Genomic DNA, 28,000 nt, shown 5'->3' on the forward strand with positions numbered 1-28,000 from the left:
CTGTTTACCCTTAATGACTTGAAGCTAGATATCACTAACCCTATTTTCAGTAGATGCCCCTTTTCTCTGTACTTCCATTTATTCCAGCACTTATCATAATTAATTGCCATTTAATATATATTAGTTTATAAACTCCTTAAACTATCATCTTCTGGGGAATTATGACTGTATTTCCCCCCCGCCACCCCTTTCTCAGCAAGTGACAAAATACCCAGCCTCTTGAGTAAAGAACAAATTAACTGGTCACAGACTTGGTTATCACACAGGGATTCCAGGATTTGGGTCCCTCATTTTGAGGATGTATTTATATACACTAGTTTGCCACATGAGAAATAGCAATCTCTGGACTGCTATATGGAAATGGCCTTTCGTGTCCCAACCCCCCACCCCTGGCCTGCACTCCCAGACACTGTTATTTTAATTGAATTTTGAAGGTTTAAGTAAGTTCTAATACTCTTTACCATTCTATAATGATTGCAAGCCAATATGCACATTTACGATACTTTCCTAGCCCGTAAGTATTTGAGTCTGCTACTCCTGCTCTAGATATTCCTCCATTAACTTCACTATAAATTTGTGTATTATACATCTAATAGGTTAGCCCCTTTAGTTTAATGAGAATTTGGATTCAGTCCCAGAATCAGTTATTCCATGTCCTTGTGTTATTTTCCTAAACCATCAGTATTATAAATGCATGAATTTCCTCCATACCATTCCATCCTCAATAGTGAAAAATAATAGCAATGACAGAACAAGCAAACATTAACTGAAAGTATCTGCCATACTGACAGTGGCCTCCCCTCTTTAAAGATGCCATTATACTGTTTGAAATTAACTGTCTCCTGAGTAAATATACCCAAGGTTAGATTATCAAATCATATTACTTCTAATGATCAATATTCCTTAGAAATGGGCATGCTGCTTATATTTAAATGAGTTTGCCTATGTTTCCTCCGGCTTGCTTGTGAGTTACTAATTAGTGATATTATTCATGTTTCAAAACAAATCAATGTGTTCTTTAGACCAATGCTCAGGATTCTTGTTTTGTTGTTGTTGTTCAAGATCTCCAAAGTATGACTCATGTATAATGTCTTGAATTTTGAAGCATTGTCCAAAATAATCATTATGATTCATGTCATGTAACCAGTAAGGAATGATTATTTCTTCTTCCTCTCTATCTCCTAGAGAGGGCAGGCAGATAAAATGTATTACTTCTTTGAAAAACTCATGTATGATGGAATAGAATAATACTGAGGCTGATGTTCACTTACAGCTATGCTTGGAATAGTAACAGATCCTTCAAAAGTCCACATGGGAAGAAATTCTCATTGGACCCCATTTGTTGGGGAAGAGAGACATTGGAAAGATGAAAGAATTGCCCTGTGTTTCTTACTTTTCCTTAGTCATTCTGACTCATTGGTTTATAGTTGGACTGGAACCAGTACATAATATAATATATAAAAATTATATGGTGTATTAAGGCTTAAATAACAACTGGTGGGGGAAAGCATTTACCTAGGCATCTTCAAAGAGGATCATGATGATACAAAGACATTTTAAAATTAACTTTGGGAAATTATGGAATGATTTTAGGACAGTGATAATTGACATAATCACATACTTATTATGTGCCTACTGAGTATGAGTTACAGTGTTAACCACTCTAGGCCTCTCTTGGAATAAAACTGGCACTAACACCAAAAGTGCCCTTTCTGGCTTCAAAGAGTTTATAGTAGCTTACCTGTATATATATATTTTTTATATTTTTTATATTTCATTAAAATATTGGTTTTATTTGTTTTCTAGTTACAAAATTAATATGTCTTACAGCACAAATTATTAGTAATTATAAGTGTAGCCCATTTTTATAAGTATACACTATATTTTATTTATGTGATTCCCCTATTGTTTGATATGATGTTATCATTAATCTTTCTGTTTTGTTAGAATAAACAATGATGTGATGGACATCCACTGAAAGTAAAAGTGTTGAGTGAAAAACCAAGCACATTATAAAAATTTTCGTACATATTGGCTAAAGTATGTTCCAACATAGACTCTACCAATTTTAAATATAAATCTATCTTGAATTCACTTTGGTATTGTTTTTTTGACACAAGGATCTTAACTGTTTTTTAATAGTCAGAAAATTAACCTAGAACGATTAGCAAGTTCATCTTTCCCTTGGCAATCTGAAGTGTTACCTTTATACCAATTTAAATCTTATACTTACTTGAATCTAAATTTTCTATTTTGTTTCATTAATCAACCTGTCTATTCTTGTTGTAGGACCACATTGTTTTAATTATTACAGTTTCAAGACCAGTTAATATTGAATAAATTACTTCATACATTAAAATCACGTTTTTAATTTATTTCTTGGTCAGATTCTTATCCAGATGATAGAGGAGGTCAAAAGGGGTATGATAAGGACATTTTTAATTCACACCTGCTGTAACACCTTCCAAATATAGCAATCTCACTTCTTGTGAGAATGTCACCCAATACATTCTAAATGTATGCGGACTATTTTTCATAATGTACAGAAATTTTAAGCCTTGGCAAAAAGCTTCCTGTAGTCTATTTCTTGAAGATAATAAAAGTGAGAAGAATAGTAAAATCTTATGCAAGTTTTTATCCAACATCTTTTAATTTTGTTGGAAACACAAAGGCTGTGTGACACAGTAGGTGAGTGGGTAGCAGTTGAGTTTCAGCTTACCAACTTACTAGTGTGTAACTTTGGTTAAACTTCTTAACCTTGTGAGTCTCATTTCCCAGTAAAAGTGGGGATATGAATAGTTTTTAATCTTATATCATTTTTCCAACTGGGCACTCAAAAAAGGTAGATATTATTGTTACTATTACATGCATTCGAATTCTCAAGTTGTCACAAATAAGAAAAATACAGGTTAGAGGAAGGCAGCTAGCTTTCTGAATATTTAGGATGGGTTTGATGGTGATAGACTCAAATTAGAAGAAAGTCAGAAAGCCATCAACAGAAAGAAAAATAAGGAAATAATTTGTTTTTCAAGCTTTATATATATTTTCTATTTTTAAAAAAATCCATTGTATAAAGCAGTTTTAAGGTTGTGTGTGTTTCTGACTGTGTGTTCTAACAGAAAAAAAAATACTTACAGTGGTTTGATGGGGTGAAAAAAGAACATAATGCTTAAGTGTGGGGAGTGACTATGCCTGAAGTTTAAAGAACATGGAACCGACATTTCTGACACATTTAAGATATGTCGTATTTTTTTATATCAAATTTCAGATTTATTTCTGTATTCCAGAGGTTCCTTCCGTGATGGTGATTCAGCTGTAGTTAGGCTGTGGTGCAATATTTTATTTATTTATTTATTTATTTATTTATTTATTTATTTATTTATTTAAGGATATGTCGTGTTTTGACCTAAACCTTTACATTCAGAATCCTTTGTGCAACTTTTCCAATAATGCGTGTATTATGTTAAAATGAAAGAAAGAAAGAAGAAGGAAGGAAGGAAGGAAGAAAGAAAAGAGGAAAGAAAGAAAGAAGGGAGGGAGGGAGGGAGGGAAGAAGAAAAGGAGTGTTTGTATATTTTTCTGCCCTGGTGAGTCAGGCTGGCCAGGGTTCCAGTGCAGGCCTCAGCTCCTGGTCCAGGCTGCTGTATTGACAGGAGCTGAGACTTGGCCACTGCCCTACTTTGTCAAGGAGACTTCAAATCACAGTCCCCTGAGCCTTGCGAGAGTGGAGAAAGCAGCTGAACAGCATGCTCTGCTTGTGGTGTGAAAAATAAACCCTTGACCAAAGGCACAGGCTGCAAACTCACAAACAACCCCACCCCCAGCTTGGCGGAGCTGCTGTCAGCTCTCATGAGCTCTTCTGACTCTGAGATTCCTGGGCTCTAACAATTGCTCTGTCCCCTCAGTCCTCCCGGCTCCTCCTACAGTTGGCTCCCTTTCCTGTGAGATGAGCTGTCACAGCTGGCCAATCAGACTGCCACCCAATCAGCTACTCCTTTTACTCAGACCCCTGACTGACCTTGTTCTGTCTTTGTCTTTCCCATTCTTCTGATCCTCCGGCAGTTGAATCTCCTACCCCTGCTGTCTGATCCCACCGCTTGTCTAGTCAGAACGTTAGACAGTTTGATTAGCTGCCCCTTCCCCTCACCCTGCCAGCTCTTCCTGCTGCTAGCAGCTGTGCACAGGGCCTGCGAGTAACTCACTATCAGTTCCTTCTGACCCTCCATTAGTGCTGCTGGCTGATCAACTTAATATATTTCTCAGCAACTCTCTGATCTACTGCTGTCTCCCTCTGCTGTAGTCCTCTGATGAGCCTCCTGAAGTCTTCCCTCTCTGTCACCTATGTGATTCTCTTGCTGTTAATTGAACCGTCTGGTGTCCTGTGGCAGGCGCTTTTTCATTAGCCCTTCGAGGCTAGGGTTACCTGGGTGGCTACCTATGGCAAGTAGTAACACTTGAGTGCAGGCAGAGTTCAAGCACCCATGTCACAGCTTCCCCCAAATCCCAACAGCTGGTGTTGCTGTTTGACTCCTTGTATCTAGTGAGCTGCATCAGCAGTTCCATCATTCTTCATGGGACAACCTGACTTTTAGGATTTTGTGACTAATTTTTGAGGTGTTTCCTGGACATCATCTTCTTCCTCATTTTCCCTCTGAGTAATACTTTATTATAGTCACAGTTCCTGACTGAGAATCTATGAGGATTATTTGAATAAGAGGGGTGATACGATCTGCTTTACATGCTGAAACCATTTTGTTGCTGGATGAAGAACTGTGGAAGCAGGGAAACTAGTTAGAAGGCTATTATATTGTTCCTAAAAATGAAGGTGGCTTGGATTAGAGGGGAGCTGTAAAAGGGATGAGAGATGGTCAGATTTGGGATATGTTTTGAAAGTAGAGACCGTAGAACTCACTGCTGGATTATGTGTGGTTGTGAAAAAAAAGAGGAATCTAGACAGTGTTTACTAAGTGAATAAATTGAATGAAGATTTGCTGGAGGGACCTTTTCAAGATTTAGCACAAGTACTTTGCACAGAGCACACTGTCTGGCACATATTAAATTTCCAATAAGTGATAGGAATTATTTTTATTTTTATTATTATCATTACTCTACAGGCACGTTTTAAACCCTAAATAGGTGAATGTATCAGGTAGTATTCTTGGTTCTATAATAAATATAAATTTCAGAAAGACAACTTCCCTCATAATGGTTTGTCCATAGGTGATTAGTAGGTCTCCCTTGCTTTTGTCTATGTTTCTTTCTTAATAATTTACATTTTAGCAAACTTACGTCATATGTCTTATCTGTTCCACTTTTGATCTTCATTTTACCCTAGACTTGTTTCTGAATTCACCATCTTCCTTATTTCTGCTCTTTTCATTCACTTTTTTTTTTTTTTTTTTTTTTTGACCGGCCTTTCTAGGCCATCTCTTTATTTGTCCTTCCTCTTTCTAACTGTATAAAGTAAATAATTAATAGAAAATAATATTTCCAGGATGTGGACTACATATGGTAGGAGCATGTAATTAGGGTGCTCAACAATGCCTGGATTTGAGACTCAGCATTTTTAAATGAATATTTATATGGAAAAACAAAATTAAACATAAGGTTTTTAAAAAAAATTAAAGAAATGCATTAGGTAATAGTTACAGTAAAGAATACCCTCTAAGAATAGGAGTAAAAGCTGTTTGGCTTCCCTTGGTACCACCAACTCATAGAAGATCTTAGCTGTAAACAAGTAGATCTTAGTTGTAAACAAGTTGTATAATGATGCAATCTCTGACATAATTAAAACTGGGTAAACCATAATAGGTGTGTTCCTTGAATAGTTTGCCAAGTATTTGTCCAGGTCTATTATAGCTACTGAGCAAATGGGTTGGCATGAATAGTTATGTCCTTAATGTGTACATCATTAAGAGGTCGATATGTCTTCTCATTTACTGGTAACTTCTCCAATTCATCTAGAGTCTCCAGACCATCTATTACCTTTCCAAATACTGTGTATTTCATGTCCAGATGTGGCTGCTTCCCATAGGTGATGAAGAACTGAGATCCATTGGTGTTTGGGCCATTATTAGCCATAGGTACAACACCTCTAACGTTGTGCTTAAGATATTCACTGTATTCATCTTCAAATTTCTTGCCCCAGATACTGCTACCTCCTCTTCCAGTACCTGTTGGATCTCCTGTTTGAACCATGAAACCCTTGATATTTGTATGAAATATACAGCCATTGTAGTAATTACTGGCACAAAGAGCCAAGAAATTTTCACATGTTTTGGGTGTCCTCTCACAGAAGACTTCGATTTTAATATCACCTACATCTGTATGCAGTGTCACCAATTAACCACTTCGATTAGCACAGCGGTTGTTAAAAGAGCAAAGGTGCAATCGCAGTTGCCCCCACGGGTCTGCAGATACGAAATTAAGTTTCTTCAGGCCACCGGAGGTCGAGCAAGGGACCCATTAGAGAGAACGCCCCTCACCTGCTCGCCTCCTCCCTCCGCCCCCTCCTCCCTGTCTCAAACCAAACGACTAGAACTAGGGAGACACTAATTTCTCCCCACCAGGTACACTTTTGACTATGAAAGGGTCAAAATTATCTTTTAATAATTACACTAGGACAACAAGCATAACTCTGGTCATCCTCTAGAAGTGCCTTGGGCTCCTCATTCACTTTTATTCTTTATGGAAGCTTGAGTCCATATGGAGTCCTCTTCTGCAACACTTTATATTCTTTCAACCAATTTGATATATCAGTTATGTTACATTAATTTTGTAAAATATCATAAATCTGTTGAAAAGAATAAAGTGGATTAATGTGGACTAACAACAGTGATTTTCCAAGTTAAAAAAAAGAGCAAGTTATAGAAAAAATACAAAGTAGTGTCAACTGGAAAAAAGTGCACAACCTAGTTGAGAATTATTTTTTATTATTTGGTGGACATACTGAGGACTTAAGCCTTAGATAGCTCTAAGGGACTGTTCCAAAGAAGTAAGGGAAGAGCCAGGATTTGTAGGAGTTTTTGCAAAAGAAACCAGGACTGTTAATTAAAGAAAAACAGACATCTCAGCTTACTGAATTTAGCCCTTTTCTGTATATGGTAAGATGAAAGAGTCTGGGCTCACTGAAATCATTTCTTTCATATGCACTTTAAGTATCTAGGGCCAATATCCTGTTTTCTCCATCCTGAATCCCCTCAAGGTGCACCATCCGAGGTAGGGCAGGATGACTGCAGTGGCTGATGGCTTTATGGCCCCAACATCCTTTGTTCACTGATATGGCAGGTGACAATCTTTGTCCATAGTAGCATAAACTTGAATAATATGTTCTAAAATAAAAGAATACTTTTTTTATTTTATGAGAGATATAACTCTCATATCTAAAACAGTAGGCTAGATTACACTTTGCAAATCAACAAACTAAAGATCTCAATAGATTAAAACAAGAATTTAGTTCTCCCTCATGCCTTAAGTCCACCAAAGAGTAGAAGGGAACTCTACTTAATGCTGCCTTCACTACAGGACCCAGGACATTGGGGCCTGGGGTTAATGGAAATGTTCACTTTTAAACTATATACTTTTCCTCAATATGACATTTAACAAGGGATACACAATATTCAGGAACTACTATGTAAATAAAAAAAATATTTTTCTGAGAATGGAGCAAGGATAACATATAAAAGTTATATGAAAAGGCTTTTATATTATGAATAATTTTTCTTCTTTACATTTATTTTCTTAATTAAAAATCATATTATTTTAGAAGATAATTCAGTGCTTTCACATTATGCTGAATGCTTGTGGAACATTGGCTGTTCATGAAGCCTATTTTTTTTTTCCCTATAAAGCTTTTGCCCTTTCATTGAGTAATGGGGAAGAAGGTTGATTGAGTTAGTTTGCAAGCAAGCAAGCATCCCTTCAAAAGAAGTGAAAACATAAAAAAGAATTTTTTTATGGTATTTAGCAAAACATTTCTCTACTCCACTTCTTCTGCAAAAGGGCCCTACTATAGATAGCTAAAGCTAATGTCTGTAAAGATGAGAGGAATTATTTTCCAGTGCTTTCTGTTAGTAAAGGCTGTGATGTCTGGAAATTACTAATGGCCAAAGTCTTTGCAGAAATTATCAGATGTCCAGAAGCATCTGGAAAATATAGGAACCCTGAGAGGGAGAGAGTTTATTTTCTGGGAAACTCTGAAAGCCTCATTAAAATGGATCTAAAAGTGCCATGGCAGAAACAAGGTATCACTGGGATTTTCTGTCTTCATCCATTTTTTTCTAAGTCATCCCAGGTAGACTGGCAAAGATGAGAAACTGTATCTTGTTCTGTACTTCTAATTCCCTGTCCCTCCTTTTTTCTTTTTCCTGTTGCCTGACTACATCTATTTGCTCACCTTCTCTCTTAACTCTTTAAAAGCGGAAAGGTAATAATTATCTTATTGTCTCTGAACTTTATTTTCATATTCAGGAGATGGTCCTTGTTGATTATTTACATACTGCTGATTTTTTTTAAAACTTCATAATATTTACTACTTAACAGATGAGAGGGAATTTCATTACGGGTTCCGGGGTAGAAATTGTTTTCTTATTTTAACATATTACCTTTCTTCATATAACCCAGAAGTCAGGCTTATCATTGATTTTTCAGCAAGTTACATGACAATATTTACCTTAGACCAATTAATATTTCAAGAAAAATATATTGAACTATATGTGCTGTACGATGTTGAGCTAGGTTCTGAGGGCACAAAGAACAATAAGATGGGGCTTCTGAATTTGGAATGATAGCATCTGAGTAGAGAAATATAGAAAATAAACTAAGTGTAAAAAAAATATGGCAAATTTTCAAATGAAGTAGCATGTAATGGAAACATAGAAGGGAGGCCACCTTGTGGAAGTTCAGGTAAGCCTTTTACATACCTGAACCTAGAACTGGGCGTTAAAAGACAAAACGGTTTTAGACAGAAAGCATTACCCAGAATTATTGGACCCTAAACCTAAATCTTGACATCTACTTCTCTTCCCCAGGTCCACCCACAAACAAACAAACACTGAATACCTTTCTGACATTTTTTGCCATAATAACTCTCATTACTCCTTTCAAATCTTTACTGTTGACTCTTTCTTCAGAATTAGATGTTAGCAGCTTCTCACTGTGAAAGCTACTCTAAGGAGTCCAGTTTACATTTATCTTTCAAATTCCATTGGTATTTAGAAAATGTCTTTTTGAAACTTAAAACAGTTTCAGAGGGACCAGGAGGGAGCATCTGATTCCCACTTGATTCTTGAACATCACAAGCTCATTGTTAACTCGAGCACACTGACCATTAGAGAAAGTAGGTAAAAAATACACTTTCTACACGGGACTGTAGAGATAAACCTGCTGAGTCTGTGAAAACACAGTGGGAAGCTCTCCATCGATTTAGTCAAGGCTTCTATGTCATAACAATTATTTGAGGTTGAAAATACCCCACAGAGTTGTGTCAGAAGGATTCAGTTGGGCAAAGAAATTGGGGAAGTAATATTTTCCACACATTACAATGTCCTTTTATTGATCAGTCAAGTAGTTCATCAAATAGATATTGATAAACTAAGTGTTGATTTACCAGTATCTGGTCTAAATGCATTGAACCAGAGAGACAAATTCTGGTTCTTATGAGACCTATATGTTAGTCATTGATGACAATGAGCAAGTTAAACTGACAAAGAACAAGATAAATAAAGAAATAAATAAATAAACAAGTAAATAAATAAATGGCATAGCTTTGGAAGATTATTATAAAATGATCTATGTGTAAAATGGAGAAAAGATTTTCTTACTGTCATGTCTAAGTATAGTGAATATTGGCTTTTCAAAAAAGTACCTCTATAGTCTTCACCCCCTTTTTCCTTTAGAGGAGGAATTTTGCATTTCAAGTAGCTTTGGTGCAAGGTTGTACTACATGCTCTAGAACTAAAACTAAAAAGATCAGACTGTCCCTTACCTCACCTGCGAGAACCAGGGCATAGAAATGTGAATTAGCTTAGCTAATTGCATACTCCTGCCCAGAATTTTGAATCTTGATCAAATGATGCAAAGATGCTGTAGGATACTTCTAGAAATCATTCACTGCATCAGCTAGAGGGGTACCCAAACTTTTCTTTTTAAAAAGAAAAAATTGGGGGAACCTTCAAGTTGGCAGAAGAGTAAGATGTGGAGATCACCTTCCTCACCACAGATACATCAAAAATACATGTACATGTGGAACAACTCCTACAGCACACCTACTGAACTCTGGCAGAAGATCTCAGACTTCCCAAAAGGCAAGAAATTCCCCATGTACCTGTGTAGGGTAAAAGGAAAAACAGAGACAAAAGAATAGGGACAGGACCTGCACCTCTGGGAGGGAGCTGTGAAGGAGGAAAAGTTTCCACATACTAGGAAGCCCCTTCACTGGTGGAGACGGGGGGTGGGCAGGGGAAAGCTTCAGAGCCACGGAGGAGAGCACAGCAAGAGGGGTGCAGAGGACAAAGCAGAGAGATTCCTGCACAGAAGATTGCTGCCGACCACCACTCACCAGCCTGAGGCTTGTCTGCTCACCCGCCGGGGCGGGCAGGGGCTGGGAGCTGAGGCTTGGGCTTCGGAGGTCAAATCCCAGGGAGAGGACTGGGGTTGGCTGCATGAACACTGCCTGAGGGGGCTAGTGCTCCACAGCTAGCCAGGAGGGAGTCCGGGAAAAAGTCTGGAACTGTCTGAGAGGCAAGAGACCACTGTTTCAGGGTGTGCAAGGCAAGGGGATTCAGTGCACCACCTAAAAGAGCTCCAGAGATGGGTGCGAACCGCGACTATCAGCATAAACACCAGAGAGGGGCATGAAATGCTAAGGCTGCTGCTGCAGCCAGCAAAAAGCCTGTGTGCAAGCACAGGTCACTATCCACACCTCCCCTCACAGGAGCCTGTACAGCCCACCACTCCCAGGGTCCCATGCTCCAAGGACAACTCCCCCGGGAGAACACACAGTGCACCTCAGGCTGTTGCAACATCACGATGGCCTCTGCCACCACAGGCTCGCCCTGCATTCCGTACCCCTCTATCCCACCTGCCCCCAGCCTGAGTGAGCCAGAGCCCCCCTAATCAGCTGCTACTTTAACCCTGGCCTGCCTGGGAACAGACGCCCTCAGGTAGCCTACACACAGAGGCAGGGCCAAATCCAAAGCTGAACCCCAGGAGCTTTGTGAACAAACAAGAGAAGGGGAAATCTCTCTGTGCAGGCTCAGGAGAAGCCTGTTAAATCTCCACAGTCAACTTGATGTACCCTGCATCTGTGGAATACCTGAACAGACAATGAATGAATCATCCCAAAATTGAGGCAGTGGACTTTGGGAGCAACTGTAGAATTGGGGTTTGCTTTCTGCTTCTAATTCGTTTCTGGTTTTATGTTGATCTTAGTTTAGTCTTTACAGCTTATTGTCACTGGTAGCGTTGTTTACTGATTCGGTTGCCCACTTCCTTTTTTTAAAAAAAAAAAAAATATTTTTTTTTTTCCTTTTTCTTTTATTGTGAGTGTGTATGTGTATGCTTCCTTGTGTGATTTTGCCTGTATAGCTTTGCTTTTACATTTGTCCTAGGGTTCATTTGTCCTAGGGTTCTATCTGGCCTTTTTTTTTTTTTTTTTTTTTTAAGTATAGAGCTTAGCACTTGTTATCATTGGTGGATTTGTTTTTTGGTTTGGTTGTTCTCTTCTTTCTTTCCTTACATTTATTTTTCTTTCTTTTTTATTTTTAATTTTTTATATTTAATAATAATTATTTTAATAACTTTATTTTACTTTTTCTTTTTCTTTTCTTTTCTCCCTTTTTTCTTTTTCTTTTTTTTTTTTAACATCTTTCTTGGGGTATAATTGCTTTACAATGGTGTGTTAGTTTCTGCTTTATAGCAAAGTGAATCAGTTATACATATGTTCCCATATCTCTTCCCTCTTGCATCTCCCTCCCTCCCACCCCTCCAGGTGGTCACAAAGCACCGAGCTGATAACCCCATGCCATGCCTCCCTTTTTTTCTGAGTCGTGTGGCTGACAGGGTCTTGGTGCTCTGGCCAGGTGTGAGGCCTAAGCTTCTGAGGTGGGAGAGCTGAGTTCAGGACATTGGTCAACCAGAAACCCCCCAGCCCCAGGTAATATCAGACATCGACAGCTCTCCCAGAGATCTCCATCTCAACGCTAAGACCCAGCTTCACTCAACGACCAGCGAGCTACAGTGCTGGACACCCTATGCCGAACAACTAGCAAGACAAGAACACAACCCCACCCATTAGAGAGGCTACCTAAAATCATAAAAAGGTCACCGACACCCCAAAACACACCACCAGATGTGGTTCTGCCCACCAGAAAGGCAAGATCCAACCTCACCAACCAGAACACAGGCACTAGTCCCCTCCACCAGGAAGCCTACAAAACCCCCTTAACCAACCTTACCCACTGGGGGCAGACACCAAAATCAACGTGAACTACGAACTGGCAGCCTGCAAACTGGAGACCCCAAACACAGTAAGTTAAGCAAAATTAGAAGACAGAGAAATACGCAGCAGATGAAAAAGCAAGTTAAAATCCCACCAGACCAAACAAATGAGGAAACAGGCAGTCTACCTGAAAAAGAATTCAGAGTAATGATAGTAAATATGATCCAAATTCTTGGAAATAGAATGGAGAAAACACAAGAAACATATAACAAGGACCTAGAAAAACTAAAGAGCAAACAATGATGAATGACATAATAAATGAAATTAAAAATTCTTTGGAAGGAATCAATAGCAGAATAACTGAGGCAGAAGAAGGGATAAGTGACTTGGAAGATAAAATAATGGAAATAGCTACTGCAGAGCAGAATAAAGAAAAAAGAATGAAAAGAATTGAGGACAGTCTCAGAGACATCTGGGACAACATTAAATGCACCAACATTCGAATTTTAAGGGTCCCAGAAGAAGAAGAGAAAAAAAAAGGGACTGAGAAAATATTTGAAGAGATTATAGTTGAAAACTTCCCTGATACAGAAAAGGAAATTGTCAGTCAAGTCCAGAAAGCACAGAAAGTCCCATATAGCACAAATCCAAGGAGAAACACACCAAGACACATATTAATCAAACTATCAAAAATTAAATACAAAGAAAAAATATTAAAAGCAGCAAGGGAAAAACAACAAATAACATACAAGGGAATCCCCATAAGGTTAACAGCTGATCTTTCAGCAGAAACTCTGCAAGCCAGAAGGCAGTGGCAGGATGTATTTAAAGTGATGAAAGGGAAAAACGTACAACCAAGATTACCCAGCAAGTATCTCATTCAGATTCAACGGAAAAATTAAAACCTTTACAGACAAGCAAAAGCTAAGAGAACTCAGCACCACCAAACCAGCATTACAACAAATGCTAAAGGAACTTCTCTAGGCAGGAAACACAAGTGAAGGAAAAGACCTACAAAAACAACCCAAAACAATTAAGAAAATGGTAATAGGAAAATACATATTGATAACTACCTTAAATGTAAATGGATTAAAGGCTCCAGCCAAACAACATAGACTGGCTGAATGAATACAAAAACAAAACCCATATATATGCTGTCTACAAGAGACCCACTTCAGACCTATGGACACATACAGACTGAAAGTGAGGGGATGGAAAAAGATATTCCATGCAAATGGAAATCAAAAGAAAGCTGGAGTAGCAATTCCCATATCAGACAAAATAGACTTTAAAATAAAGACTATTACAAGAGACAAAGAAGGACACTACACAGTGATCAAGGGATCAATCCAAGAAGAGGATATAACAATTGTAAATATTTATGCACCCAACATAGGAGCACCTCAATACATAAGGCAAATACTAACAGCCATAAAAGGGGAAATCGATGGTAACACAATCATACTAGGGGACTTTGTAACACCCCACTTCTACCAATGGACAGGTAATCCAAAATGAAAATAAATAAGGAAACACAAGCTTTAAATGATACATTAAACAAGATAGACTTAATTGATATTTATAGGACATTCCATCAAAAAACAACAGAATACACATTCTTCTCAAATGCTCCTGGAACATTCTCCAGGACAGATCATATCTTGGGTCACAAATCAAGCCTTGGTAAAGTTAAGAAAATTGAAATTGTATCAAGTATCTTTTCCAACCACAGTGGTATGAAACTAGGTATCAGTTACAGGAAAAAAACTGTAAAAAATACAAACACATGGAGGCTAAACAATACACTACTAAATAACCAAGAGATCACTGAAGAAATCAAAGAGGAAATCAGAAAATACCTAGAAACAAATGACAATGAAAACACAACAACCGAATACCTATGGGATGCAGCAAAATCAGTTCTAAGAGGGAAGTTTATAGCAATACAATCCTACCTCAAGAATCAAGAAATGTCTCAAACAAACAACCTAACCTTACACCTAATGCAGTTAGAGAAAGAAGAACAAAAAAACCCCAAAGTTAGTTAGCAGAAGGAAAGAAATTATAAAGATCAGATCAGAAATAAATGAAAAATAAATGAAGGAAATGATAGCAAAAATCAATAAAACTAAAAGCTCGTTCTTTGAGAAGACAAAATTGATAAACCATTAGCCAGACTCATCAAGAAAAAAAGGAGGAAGACTCAATTCAGTAGAATTAGAAATGGAAAAGGAGAGGTAACAACTGACACTGCAGAAATACAAAGGATCATGAGAGATTACCACAATCAACTATATGCCAATAAAATGGACAACCTGGAAGAAATGGACACATTCTTAGAAAAGCAAAACCTTCCAAGACTGAACCAGGAAGAAAAAGAAAATATAAACAGACCAGTCACAAGGACTGAAATTGAGATTGTGATTAAAAATCTTCCAACAAACAGAAGTTCCAGACCAGATGGCTTCACAGGTGAATTCTATCAAGAATTTCAGAAGAGCTAACACCTATCCTTCTGAAACTCTTCCAGAATTTAGCAGAGGGAGAAACACCCCAAACTCATTCTATGAGGCCACCATCACCCTGATACCAAAACCAGACAAAGATGTCACAAAGAAAGAAAACTACAGGCCAATATCACTGATGAATATAAATGCAAAACTCCTCCACAAAATACTAGCAAACAGAATCCAACAGTACATTAAAAGGATCATACACCATGATCAAGTGGGGTTTATCCCAGAAATGGAAGGATTCTTCAGTATATGCAAATCAATCAATGTGAAAACCATAATTAAAAAGTGAAGGATAAAAATCATACGATCAACTCAATAGATGCAGAAAAAGCTTTCAACAAAATTCAGCACCCATTTTTGATAGAAACCCTCCAGAAAGTAGGCATAGAGGGAACTTACCTCAACATAATAAAGGCTATATATGACAACCTCACAGCCAACATCATTCTCAATGGTGAAAAATTGAAACCATTTCCTCTAAGATCAGGAACATGACATGGTTGCCCACTCTCACCACTATTATTCAACATAGTTTTGGAAGTTTTAGCCACAGCAATCAGAGAAGGAAAATAAATAAATGATATCCAAACTGGAAAAGAAGAAGTAAAACTGTCACTGTTTGCAGATGACATATTAGTATACATAGAGAATCCTAAAAATGATATCAGAAAACTGCTAGAGCTAATCATTGAATTTGGTAAAGTAGCAGGATACAAAATTAATGCACACAAATCTCTTGCATTCCTATACACTAATGATGAAAAATTTGAAAGAGAAAATAAGGAAACATTCCGTTTACCATTGCAACAAAAACCATAAAATACCTAGGCATAAACCTACCTAACGAGACAAAACCTGTATGCAGATAACTATAAGACACTGATGAAAGAAATTAAAGTTGATACAAACAGATGGAGAAATATACCATGTTGTTAGATTGGAAGAATCAACATTGTGAAAATGACTGTACTACCCAAAGCAATCTACAGATTCATTGCAATCCGTATCAAACTGCCAATGGCATTTTTCACACAACTAGAACAAAAAATTTCACAATTTGTATGGAAACACAAAACACCCCAAATAGCCAAAGCAATCTTGAGAAAGAAAAATGGAGCTGGAGGAATCAGGCTCCCTTACTTCAGACTCTACTACAAAGCTACAGTAATGAACACAGTATGGTACTGGCACAAAAACAGAAATTTAGATTAATGGAACAGGATAGAAAGCCCAGAGATAAACCCCTGCACATATGGTCACCTTATCTTTGGTAAAGGAGGCAAGAACATTCAGTGGAGAAAGACAGCCTCTTCAATAAGTGGTGCTGGGAAAACTGGACAGCTACATGTAAAAGAATGAAATTAGAACACTCCCATACACCAAAATAAATGCAAAATGGATTAAAGACTTAAATGTAAGGCCAGACACTATAAAACTCTTAGAGGAAATCATAGGCAGAACGCTTTATGATATAAATCACAGCAAGATCCTTTTTGACCCACCTCCTAGAGAAATGGAAATAAAAACAAAAATAAACAAATGGGACCTAATGAAACTTAAAAGCTTTTAAACAGCAAAGGAAACCATAAACAACACAAAAAGACAGTCCTTGAATGGGAGCAAATATTTGCTAACAAAGCAACTGACAAATGATTAATCTCCAAAATATACAAGCAGCTTATATGGCTCAATATCAAAAAGCAAACAACCCAATCCAACAATGGGAAGAAGACCTAAATAGACATTTCTCCAAAGAATATATACAGATTGCCAACACACACATGAAATGAAGCTCACCATCACTAATTATTCAAGAAATGCAAATCAAAACTACAATGAGGTATCACCTCACACCAGTCAGAATGGCCATCATTTAAAAATCTACAAACAGTAGATGCTGGAGAGGGTGTGGAGTAAGGGGAACCCTCTTGCACTTTTGCTGGGAATGCTAATTGATACTGCCACTATGGAGAACAGTATGGAGGTTCCTTAAAAAAACTAGGAATAGAACTACCATATGACCCAGCATTCCCACTACTGGGCATATACCCTGAGAAAACCATAATTCAAAAAGAGTCATGTACCACAATATTCATTGCTGCTCTATTTACAATAGCCAGGATATGGAAGCAACCTAAGTGTCCATTGACAGATGAACGGATAAAGAAGATGTGGCACATATATACAATGGAATATTACTCAGCCATAAAAAGAAATGAAGTTATTTGTAGTGAGGTGAATGGTGCTAGAGCCTGTCATACAGAGTGAAGTAAATCAGAAAGAGAAAAACAAATACCATGTGCTAAAACATATATATAGAATCTGAAAAAAAAATGCTTCTGAAGAACCTAGGGGCAGGACAGGAATAAAATCGCAGACATAGAGAATGGACATGAGGACACGGGGAAGGGGAAGGGGAAGCTGGGACGAAGTGAGAGAGTGGCATGGACATATATACACTGCCAAATGTAAAATGGATTGCTAATGGGAAGCAGCCACATAGCACATTGAGATCAGTTCGGTGCTTTGTATCCACCTAGAAGGGTGGATTAGGGAGTGTGGGAGGGAGACCCAAGAGGGAGGATATATGGGGATATATGTATACATATAGCTGATTCACTTTGTTATATAGCAGAAACTAACACACCATTGTAAAGCAGTTATACTCCAATAAAGATGAAAAAAAAGAAAAATTAAAATGTAATATTTTTAAAAATAAATAAACTTTTTAAACAAAGAAAGAAAGAAAGAAAAAGCCATGTTTTCTGTTCAGTAGCTGTCCTAACATGAACCCTAACATGAACCTTTGTTTTCTAAGTCTGAGTCTCCAAACTTCCAGTGCTCTATGGAGTCATCGTATTACTCAAATAGATATCCATCCACTTGCTTGCATCTACCAGAGTTGGTTTCTGTTGCTGACAGTAAATGTAACTTAACTAATAAACTAGGTCATGTACTTCTACCATTTAAAATGCATCTGTCATACAAATATATGTCTGATGGTCTGATGGTTGGAATTACCTCCAGTTAGCTCTGCTGTATTTCACATACCTGTGTCTCCCTCAAAAACCTAGACATTATATCTCCCTCAAAAGCCTATCTTATTTACTGAGAAAAATAATTTAGATAGCAGAGAGTTTTTCACATGGGATCTTGAAGATGTATTTCATTTCCCTCAACGGTCATGATGATAATGCCTTGCTCTTCTTTCTATAATCTATAATTAAGGAGGTAGACATTTTGGGGGTTTCTCTGAGAAGTAACTTGGTTGTTCCTACATCTTCAGCAGTTTTTTAAACTACTTGTAAAGGAACTATGTATATAGAGATGAACAAAAATATGTTTAGACGATGTCTTAATATCATCCCATACGTAGAACTTTGGATTTTATATTATACTGTGTGTTATATAGTATCAGTATTTATAATGTACTATATAATATATATTTTATAATTAAAATGGATAATGATTATTTCATATAATTATATTATGTACTTCTACATTAACATTATAATACAAGGCTATACATATTGTCACTATTAAGTAGTTTGTGTTCTATGGACAATAGAGCCTTTAAATTTTCCTTTATCATATATAGTTAGAAAGCAATTATTGAATGCCACCATTGTATTCCTTGTCTTCAATATAAGTGCTGTAGAAAGAATATAAAAATAAAATAGAAGACCCAAGCAATATGCTTAAGGAATTTAAGTGTTTTTCAATGTGTTTTAGAAAGGAAGAAAGAGAGAGAGAAAGAGAGAAGGAAAGAAAGAGAGAGAGAAAGAGGGAGGGAGGGAGGAACATCTTGCATGTGAATCTATTAAATGTGTGTGTGTGTACACATACACAATTACATACATATAATATATATATTCACATATATATTCAGTGATTTTAAACACTATAATTTAAAAAATTTGTGTTGCTTCTGGACCAACAATCTTTACAGTAGAAAATGTGTGTTGACCTTTTAGAAAACATTTGCAATACCATGATACATACTTTAGTTTGAAGTACTGCAAATGTCATTTTCTCGTGGTTATTTGAAGGAAGGGGGGTAGTTTCTAGAAAAAGAAAGGCATTTTATGAGATTAAGTAGAAAATGAATAGAGTCTTTTTTTTTAGCTAGAATGCTTACCTTTAATTTCCTGATTCCTTCTCAATTCATTCATACACAAAGAAAAAAAGTCATAAATTGAAAATGGATGGTTCATCTGCAGTGAAATGTGGTCTTTGTGATTGTTGATAAATGAGCAAGTTAACTCACAGGATTTCATCCACTATGCTGGAGGAAGTATTATTGAGAGTACAGTGAAATGGAATTTTGTGGGATGGGATATGACTGATACACTCCATCGAGTTTATTTTGATTGAAGCCCAAAGTACTGAATAATTGTTGATCTTTGTCTTGTTTGTAATTTAGAAACAATAATAACAAATGAAGAATTCTTATAAGTATCTGATTAAACAATGATGGCAGTTGCCAAACCCAGTGAATGTCAAATATGATTCCGTTCTGCTCCATCAAGGGCCTACTATGGATAAAACAAAGTGTTTATTCTGGGAATAGACAATTTGAGTCACCCAGTTGACTGATGTAAGATATTCCATTGACTTTAAGAAATGTTCCCTGGTGGTGCAGTGGTTGAGAGTCCGCCTGCCGATGCAGGGGACACGGGTTCGTGCCCCGGTCCGGGAAGATCCCACATGCCGCAGAGCGGCTGGGCCCGTGAGCCATGGCCGCTGAGCCTGCACGTCCGGAGCCTGTGCTCCGCAATGGGAGAGGCCACAACAGTGAGAGGCCCACGTACCGCAAAGAAAAAAAAAAAAAAAAAAAGAAATGTTGGGTATTGCAATTTTATTATTGGTATTCCTATTGCAGGGCATTTATGATTCTCATTATGTTTTACTTTAATCAGTGTTAGCCCAGTGGCTTTTTCTTTTAGGCTCTAAACAAATATTTGTTTAATGAATTAACCAACGTATATTGAAATTAGTTCCTATTTCCTGAGGACATACCAAGAGGAAACACTGGTAAAAGGAAGAGGCAGCCCTTGAGTAAATGAGAATCTGGGAAAGTTACCCTGGTATAGTGGGATGGTAAAAAAAATAGCATGCAACTTGATGAACATATTCTTGAATGCTTGAATTGGTTACCTGATCAAAATATGAATTTCAGTTTTACTATTGGATTCAGTCCTAAGACAGACCTAGACCTTGAGTGTTTTAGGGTGTGGAGAGGTGGGTTTTTACTCTGGCTGTATTCTGTTCTTTCCATGTGACATAAAGCCACACGGTAAACTCTCCGATTCTGAGTAATATTCTATCTTAGGCCTGGTGGAGGGAGAGAAGCATTAAAAATGGTATTTATCAAAGGAGTCATGACTCAAAAGTAATAGTAAAACCAGCCAGCTCATATTGAGAGACTTAAAATGAAGTTACTTCCATGGTAGTACCATTCATATACTCAGCATATAATCCCAAAGTGTCCTTTTAACAGCAGAATTATATAGCACAGGCAAGGCACTGCTTATAAGGGAAAATGTTGGAGGGATTTAGTCATGATTCTTTTCTCAAGAGTAAAGAAGTCTATATAAAAGATCCATGTAATCGAGAAAATATATTCTGGCAATGTTTTTTTCATAAAATAATAACCAGTGGGCAACATCACCCCACATATGCTAGTTTGAAGGTAAAAACCAAAGATAGCCAAAGCTTTAGAATGATGTGAGGTAGCATATACTGTATATAAGAAAGTACCTACATATAATTTGCATTTTAATATTTGTTTCCTCATTCTTCCTAGCTCATTTTCAGTAGGCATGCCTACAAGTAGGGCTGTACTGATTGTTTGTGGCTGCCCAGCGTCTTCTGATGGTGCTGGTACCATAACAGTTGCTCAGTTTTTGACTGTCACTTCTGCTTTCTTCCATCCATGCATCTGTTGATGGTTTACTATGTGCAAGCAGCATAGTTGGTGCTGGATTTACAGTGGTTAACAAATAGATACCAGACAGAGTCGTAGTCCTCACGGAGCTCATGATATGATGTGATAAAAGCTGTACAATTGACAATTTTAGTAGCTTTTGTTTACCGTTCACAGCCCCTCTATTATGTCAGTACAGTGATTTACTTCAGTCTACTACTGAGGATACTAAGGCACTAAAAAGTTTTAAAAACTTAGCCACGGTCACACTTGTTTCTGTTTATTAAAGATTTGCCTATTGCTGGAAATTTTTTAAATAGGACATTAATATTACTTTCTATATTATAATAGCCTGATAATCTAATATTGCATTTAGAAGCCTTCCGGATTCAAATCCAAAAGTCTTACTCCAACCGACTTATTCACGGAGGTTATGGTCACCCAGGCTGGCAGGGACAGGGACTGCACCTCTAAATGATAGCTCAGAACCTAATTTCTCTCACCCTTGAGCTCTCAGCTCTCTCTCACTGATCCACTCCGAGAGGTTCTTTCCCTGTGATCACATAATGGCAGACAGAGGTACCAGGGCAGAATCTTTCCAACTTCAGCTCCAGAGCAAAGATCTTTTCTGGTATTCTTAGCAAAGATCCTAGTATTTAATCTGCCCTATTTAAACTGTCCTGACTTAAACCAGCATGTTCTCACCCTGATTCATGTGAACTGAAAGGATGTGCATGGGGGAGGATCATCCCCATACAAAAACTGAGGATGTTTGTAGAAGCAGAATACCTTCCACATGGGCAAACATAAATGAAACACTACACGCATGATGGACCTGATGTTCATCTGCTCTCCAGCTGGCCTCACTCCCCTTCCAGGCAAGTCCTGTCTAGAAGTCCTGACCAGCTCCCAAGTCTCAGGAGTAGCCAAATCAGGGCAGTAGAGAGGGAAGACACACTTGAAACTTTAGACCACAGGAAGTTATGATCAAGTGCACCATCACTTTAAGTGGCAGGGATTAAAGCAGTGCTGAAGCTTCCTGCTTGTATCCTCTCAGGCATTACCACTGTCATGCACAATTGCCCTTACTTCCTGCTGAGGATTCTTTCTGGCAGCCAGAGCCTGCTCTCCCCAGGCTGCTGCAAGCTTGAATGGCCAGAGAATTAACGCTTAGCTAGTGATCCCTGATAAGATGACTCTGAGACACGGGTGCCATGCTGGCCCCCAGCTTCATCCTAGTGGGGACTGAGATCCAGTTAGTTGACATGAAAACGTGAACTTTGTGGGCTCTCTTTCCTTCTCTGTCTCATTTCCCTGTTCCTCTGTCAGGGTCTCCCAGGGTCACCTCCCAAATAAACCACCTGTCCTTGAACCGTTGTCTTGGGATCTGCAAATAATCACATAGACAGTGATCACATAGGATCCAGCCTTTTAAATACATTCTCAAAATACTTTTCTTTAATTGTCATAATCTTCTTGTAAAAGTATAAAAAGCAAAGGGGAGAGGAATGTGTAATGTCCTTCCCAGACATCCACTTAAAATGTTTCCTATAACAAATACGAATGACATACCTTCATTATTGTATATTCTATAGATAGAAAATGTAAATAGTATGATCAGATAAAAATATAAAAATAGAGTTTCCAATCCTGTTTTCCTTTCATAGTTAATTATTGTGATTCCTCCCATAAAAAGGATATAAGGAGAGAGAGAAAAGAGAAAAATAGAGAAAGAGAAAAAGGAGAAATTACAAAAATTTTTATATTGAGCTGACTACTAAATAAGTGAAATAAGTTTCTTTAAACCCTGCTGCAAACAATAATTCTATCTTTGAGTACTTTTTTTAAGTAACATAACTGGTACTTTATGCACAGGTATTTAAATGATGTCGTTTTGGCCACTGATATGCCATGGATTAATTCAGTTAACTCACTACTAAAGGTCTACTTGAAGTCTGCTTAGTGAGTACTACTGAAATTCTAATCATAACACTCATGGGGATAATTTTATTCTCCAAGTAGCAAAAATGTTTATAAAATGAGCTAAATAAAAAGATAAAAAATGGGCAGATAATTTTTGAATATTTCTAATTATCAGGTTAAATTTGTATTCAACACGTTTTTCTTAAGTAATGGTGTAAAATCTAGAATATGACCATATAATTAATCATTTGTTCTTTAAATGTAAGCATTATTCAGAAAATTAGTAACTATGATAAAAAATCCAAACCTTTTTAATGAAAAACAAATTTTAATAAAACATCAGTATAATATACTAAATATAAAAGCATATAAAAGCTGAATATAGTTTTTGGTATGGTTATTGTTTAGCACTTTTTTCAAAACAAAACATTTGTTTCATTTGATGTTGATAATTAATTTGCCTGAATTGTAATTTACTAAGATAAATTGATATATAAGAAAATAGTACCTAAGAAAACTGTTTTCTTAAGCAGAGAGAGAAATTCACACACACACACACACACACACACACACACACACACACAATATTGGAATCAATATATTTTTTTCAATAGGTGAAAAAGCATCCGTACATCCTCTGACATTTTCTTCTATGCTCAGATTATCATGGATGACTGTATTATTTATTATGTATTTTTTCTTATCTCATTATTCATTTATTTGAAAAGGTAATAGATGCTCATAGTCTATAATTTGAAAACAAAAAAGTCATTCAATAAAAAAAAAAAGTTCCTCTCACATTTTTGCTCCCTGGCCCTCCAGTACCACTATCCACTGACTACTAACTTTCCTAGTTTCTTGAATACCCTGCCAGTAGTCTGTGCATATATATAGGAACATAGAGATACATGGCCTCTAGCATGTAACACAACTGTAACCTACTATAAACATTTTTCTTCACCTTGCTCTTACATATTTTGGCAATTCTATATCACTCAATGGAAATTACCCAGTCCTTTTAAGCTACTGCATAGCTTAATGTTGCATGAACATACATTACTTATTTGACTAGGTCCTTGTTTATGAATATTTTTTGTTATTTTCCGTTCTTTTCTATCACTGAGCTACTGTATTGAAATTCTTTGATACACATCCATGGGTAAATCTTCTGGATACATTTGTAGGAATAGAATTTCTGATGCAGGCATATGCATTTCAAATTTTTAAAAATGTCATTTAGTTGTGTTCCATGGTGGTTGGAACCATTTATGTTCCATAGTAATCAAAGGTAAATGTGCCTTTTTCACCTATATCCTATCTGATATGGTTATTTATTAAACTTTCTTAGCTTTGTCAATCAGGCAGTTTAAAAATGTCAACTTGTGGTTTCAATTTGGATTTCTTATATTATGAGTAAGGCTGAACATTTTTCTCAAAGGTTTAAAATTACTTACATTACTTTTCTTTGAGCTGTATTCTTGCCATATACTCATTTTTTCCTACTGAATGTTTTATATTTTTATTGTTTTGTAAGAGCAACTTATACATTAAGAAGATAAATCCTTCAATATTTGGTAGAAAATAATTTCTTCCAATTTGTCCAGTGTTTTTGGCTTTTTAGTCTGTATGTCTGTATATATATCTTTTCCCAAGTAGAGAAATGTTTTCCCCGTGTATTCGAGTTTATTGATAACTTTTGAAAGTAGTTTTTGAGCCATATTTAGAAAAACTTTCCCACTCTGAGATGTTTAAGAAAAAAAATACCCAGTGTTTTGTGTTTTTTTTCTTTACCTTTAAATCTTTGATTTGACTGATACTGATTTTCATAGAAGGAATGAGGTAAAGAATTATTTTCATACTCTATAGATGGGCTCTTCAGATAGTAAGGTGGGCCTATGATTAATGGGAAGAAATAGCACATTCTCAGAGATGCTCACACAATATAGAAATAAAAAAAGATTCCCTCCCATGTCATGAGTGGACACAGCACTTCTTACAGGAGCCTTCTCTGTCCCTCAGAGTCTTGAAGATGTCAGGCAGCTGTGGGTGATTTCTGCTCAACTTACTAGGGCCTGCTGGGCCTGGAAAGCTGAGTTATTGCCCTAACAAAGCCACCGTTTACTTGTGGCCTTCATTATCAGTCCAAGAAAATTTATGAAAATATGTAGAGACATCCAAGTTCCTGTATAAGCTCTGTGTCAGGAGGTCCCTATTCTCACCAGGGGGAGAAAAGGGAGTTCAAGTACCCAGGTGTTCTGAACACTAACTCATCATTCTGAAAATCCACTTTTCAGTTTCCCATCTTCCTCAATGGAGTATGTTGACTGTAACTTTTTCCAATTATTTGAAATGACTTGAATCAAATGCAAAATTTCTGTGTATCTTTAAATTGATTTTGAACTCTTTTCTGTTTCATTTTTTTTTTTAATCTTGTTCTGCTTTCGGACCAGACTACTTTAACTATGGTAGCTTTCTATTATATTTTCCAAACAATATTGCTAGGCTTTCCTCCTTATTCTTCTTTTTTTAGGAGTCTTCATCCTGTGCCTGTATATTTGTGTATGTGTGTGTGTGTAGATTTTTTTAAGATAGACTAAAGATGCTAATCTCAATATTGTATATAAGAAAACTGAATATCAAAGAAAATGACTTACACCAATTCATATAACTGATAAGTGCCAGAACAGGGATTTGAACTCAGTTTGTCTTATTCCCAAATCTAAACAGTGAGTCTTTACATAAATAATAATGCCAGAGATCCTAGGATTTTGAGGGAATTTTCTAAACAAACTTCCTGCAGTGCAGTGAGAGCAGATATGGGGCAGGGCACAAGGTGAAGTCTAAGTATTTGTGGAGAGCTGACTATGGAGAAGCTTTTATTACAGGAAAGAACTGCCAAAAAAGGAGCTGTCAATCTTGATAAAACCCCATCATATGGGTGAGAAGGTGTGGTGTCCTAGACCAAGGCTCATTAAAATTGGAGGGCAATTGAGGAAGTCAAAGTAAATGATGTAATGCTTGATTTCAGCAGTTTGTAATCTTAATAATGAAACTGACATTAGTCCAACTCTGTTATATGTATATTTCACATGTAGACATATGTATGCATGTGTGTGTATAATATATACACACAGTCAAGTAACTTCATTATTTATTTTTGAAAATACTAGAAAGTGAATAGTAGGTTGGGTGAAGTTATAGAATAGAATAGAAAAATCAAGCAACCATTCACAGAGGAAATAACTATGTATGTAATTCAGTACAACCATAAATCCTGCTCTGTGTAATCCCAGGTGATCTCATAAGAAATTGGATTTTGCTATGGAGAAACCCTCACTCACTTTCCACAACACACTGTGTTTAGGTGTGTGGCTTAGAGTAGGATGTAGGAGACTTGAACATTTAAAATGTTAGGGGTGATAAGGACCTGGGAGAGAGGTACCAGCAGGGTAGGCACTCCATGGGTAGATGAGGGGACTTGATAGACCTCAGGGCAGAACACCTCAAAGGACATGGAAGACAAACAGTTACTAAGAGAGGTTGTTAAATTATTTACCATGGGATGTGCTAGCACTTCCCTCTTGCTTTGTCACTCTTATGATATATTTAATTGAGGATATATTGCTCAGTCGTGTGTGTGTTTGTTTGTTTTTTGTGGAAGTGGGGTTTGGGGGTAAACTTCAAGTTGGGACTGGGTTCTATGTCTGGGTTGATCCAAAGAAAGACCAGATTTTGTAGGGCAGCTGGAGTTAAAAGAAGAAATTCTGAGAGTAAAGACATGGGGATGAGCAAAAATTCCTGCAAAAACTCCAGTCTTTGATGACCTTGAAAATGATGGGGTCATTTCCAAGAACTCAAGGAGTAAAGCTGCACCCAGCTAATATTTGGCTGTATGTGGAAGAAACAGTAGATCCTATTAAGGTTCTTAATCCATACTATTGTATCAGATCAGAAAGGTACAATTCTGGCCTCTTTACCAAATCACCTTTCCCTCCTTAGACACCCTTCTGAGGGTTCAGGAGCAGACTCCATAACCAAGGTTTCCCAGTTCCTTGGAACAAATCATTAAGAAGTTCATGGGGAAGAAGTAATCACAAAGCAGATGCTGCCCACCATGGATAGTACTGTTGCTAACCCATACCTGTGGATGGAAAAGGGCAGGTGGTTCTGAGATGGTCCCACTTTGATACTGGCCATAGACTTGCAGAGGCACATCAGACGGGGAACAGAGGAAACATATTTTTCAGTCCTTTCTCCCTGCACCAAAAATAAAATCTGGCACAGTGTAGCTGAACTACACAGGTGGAGGAAAGATAGGGCACACTCAATAGGCAAGAGTATAAATCCCTAAGTTTTAATTCCTGAGAAAGAGTTAGAGCGCTGATTTAGACCCAAAAGAACAAAAAGGACTCATATTAGGAAAGCACTCAGAAGTGGATTCTGGTTTGGGGACCTCCCTTGCCAGAGTGAAGTTAAGCTTCACTCTGGTGCCCAGGACAGAGACCTTCTTGAGAAAGACACCTCAGATCCTTCCCCATAAGGAACAGGATCTTCAAAAAAGTAAACCCCATACTTACCTGGCAGGGGAGATACCATGATCACGAAGGTGGTTTTCCCAGGGCGAGGCTTATCTATTGCACTCCGGATGTGCTGACCCCTGTGATTTCCCCAAATGTGGGAAACTCGACTGCATAATTTGTGGTAGTGGGGGACTGCGTTCGCGCTTTCCCCTAAGGGAAAAAAAAAAAAAGTAAACCCAGGCAAAGGATGAGACATTTGTTACAGTGGATTTGTCTCAGGAGAAAGAAAAGTCAATAGGTCACTCAAAACAAACTAGTACCAACCTCTGAGCAGAGCCCAGGCAGGCCCTGATCCAAACAGTCTGGTCTTGCGATAGTGGAGATACTGAAGGCCAGGATCAATGCCAGTCATGAACCTGACCTTACAGAATGAACTGGGTCTAAGTTGTGGACTTCATGTAAGGGAACAAAGTCAACACAAAAAAGTCCTTCAGGCCCAGGTGGGACCCATAGCTAAATATTGCTGTGATTGCAGGCCCCCTTCCTTCCTTCTGCAAAGCTGAGAGACAAAGGCCAGTCCTCAGAACTAAACAGGTTCTGCGAGCATGAAAATCCTGAGGGAGCAGCAAGCAGGTCAGATACAAGTGCAGACTTCCTACAAGTGTCGAAGATGTCA

At 37.4% G+C, this 28,000-nt stretch overlaps 1 protein-coding gene and 1 non-coding gene across 2 annotated transcripts; one reads left to right on the forward strand and one right to left on the reverse strand.

Annotated features, from left to right (window-relative positions):
- Positions 1-5,387: 5,387 nt before the first annotated feature.
- LOC101290462 (peptidyl-prolyl cis-trans isomerase-like 3) lies at positions 5,388-6,342 on the reverse strand (the record flags this gene model as incomplete). The annotated part of the gene is made up of 1 exon (XM_033432035.2): positions 5,388-6,342. A coding segment is annotated over one exon (483 nt), but the record flags the coding sequence as incomplete, so codon positions are not given.
- Positions 6,343-27,373: 21,031 nt separating this feature from the next.
- LOC117202239 (U1 spliceosomal RNA) lies at positions 27,374-27,537 on the forward strand. Its single transcript, XR_004484457.1, has one exon. It is a non-coding gene; the product is annotated as a U1 spliceosomal RNA (small nuclear RNA).
- The last annotated feature ends 463 nt before the right edge of the window (positions 27,538-28,000 follow it).

This window comes from Orcinus orca, chromosome 3, assembly GCF_937001465.1.
Source record: "Orcinus orca chromosome 3, mOrcOrc1.1, whole genome shotgun sequence".
Classification (NCBI taxonomy): Eukaryota; Metazoa; Chordata; class Mammalia; order Artiodactyla; family Delphinidae; genus Orcinus; species Orcinus orca.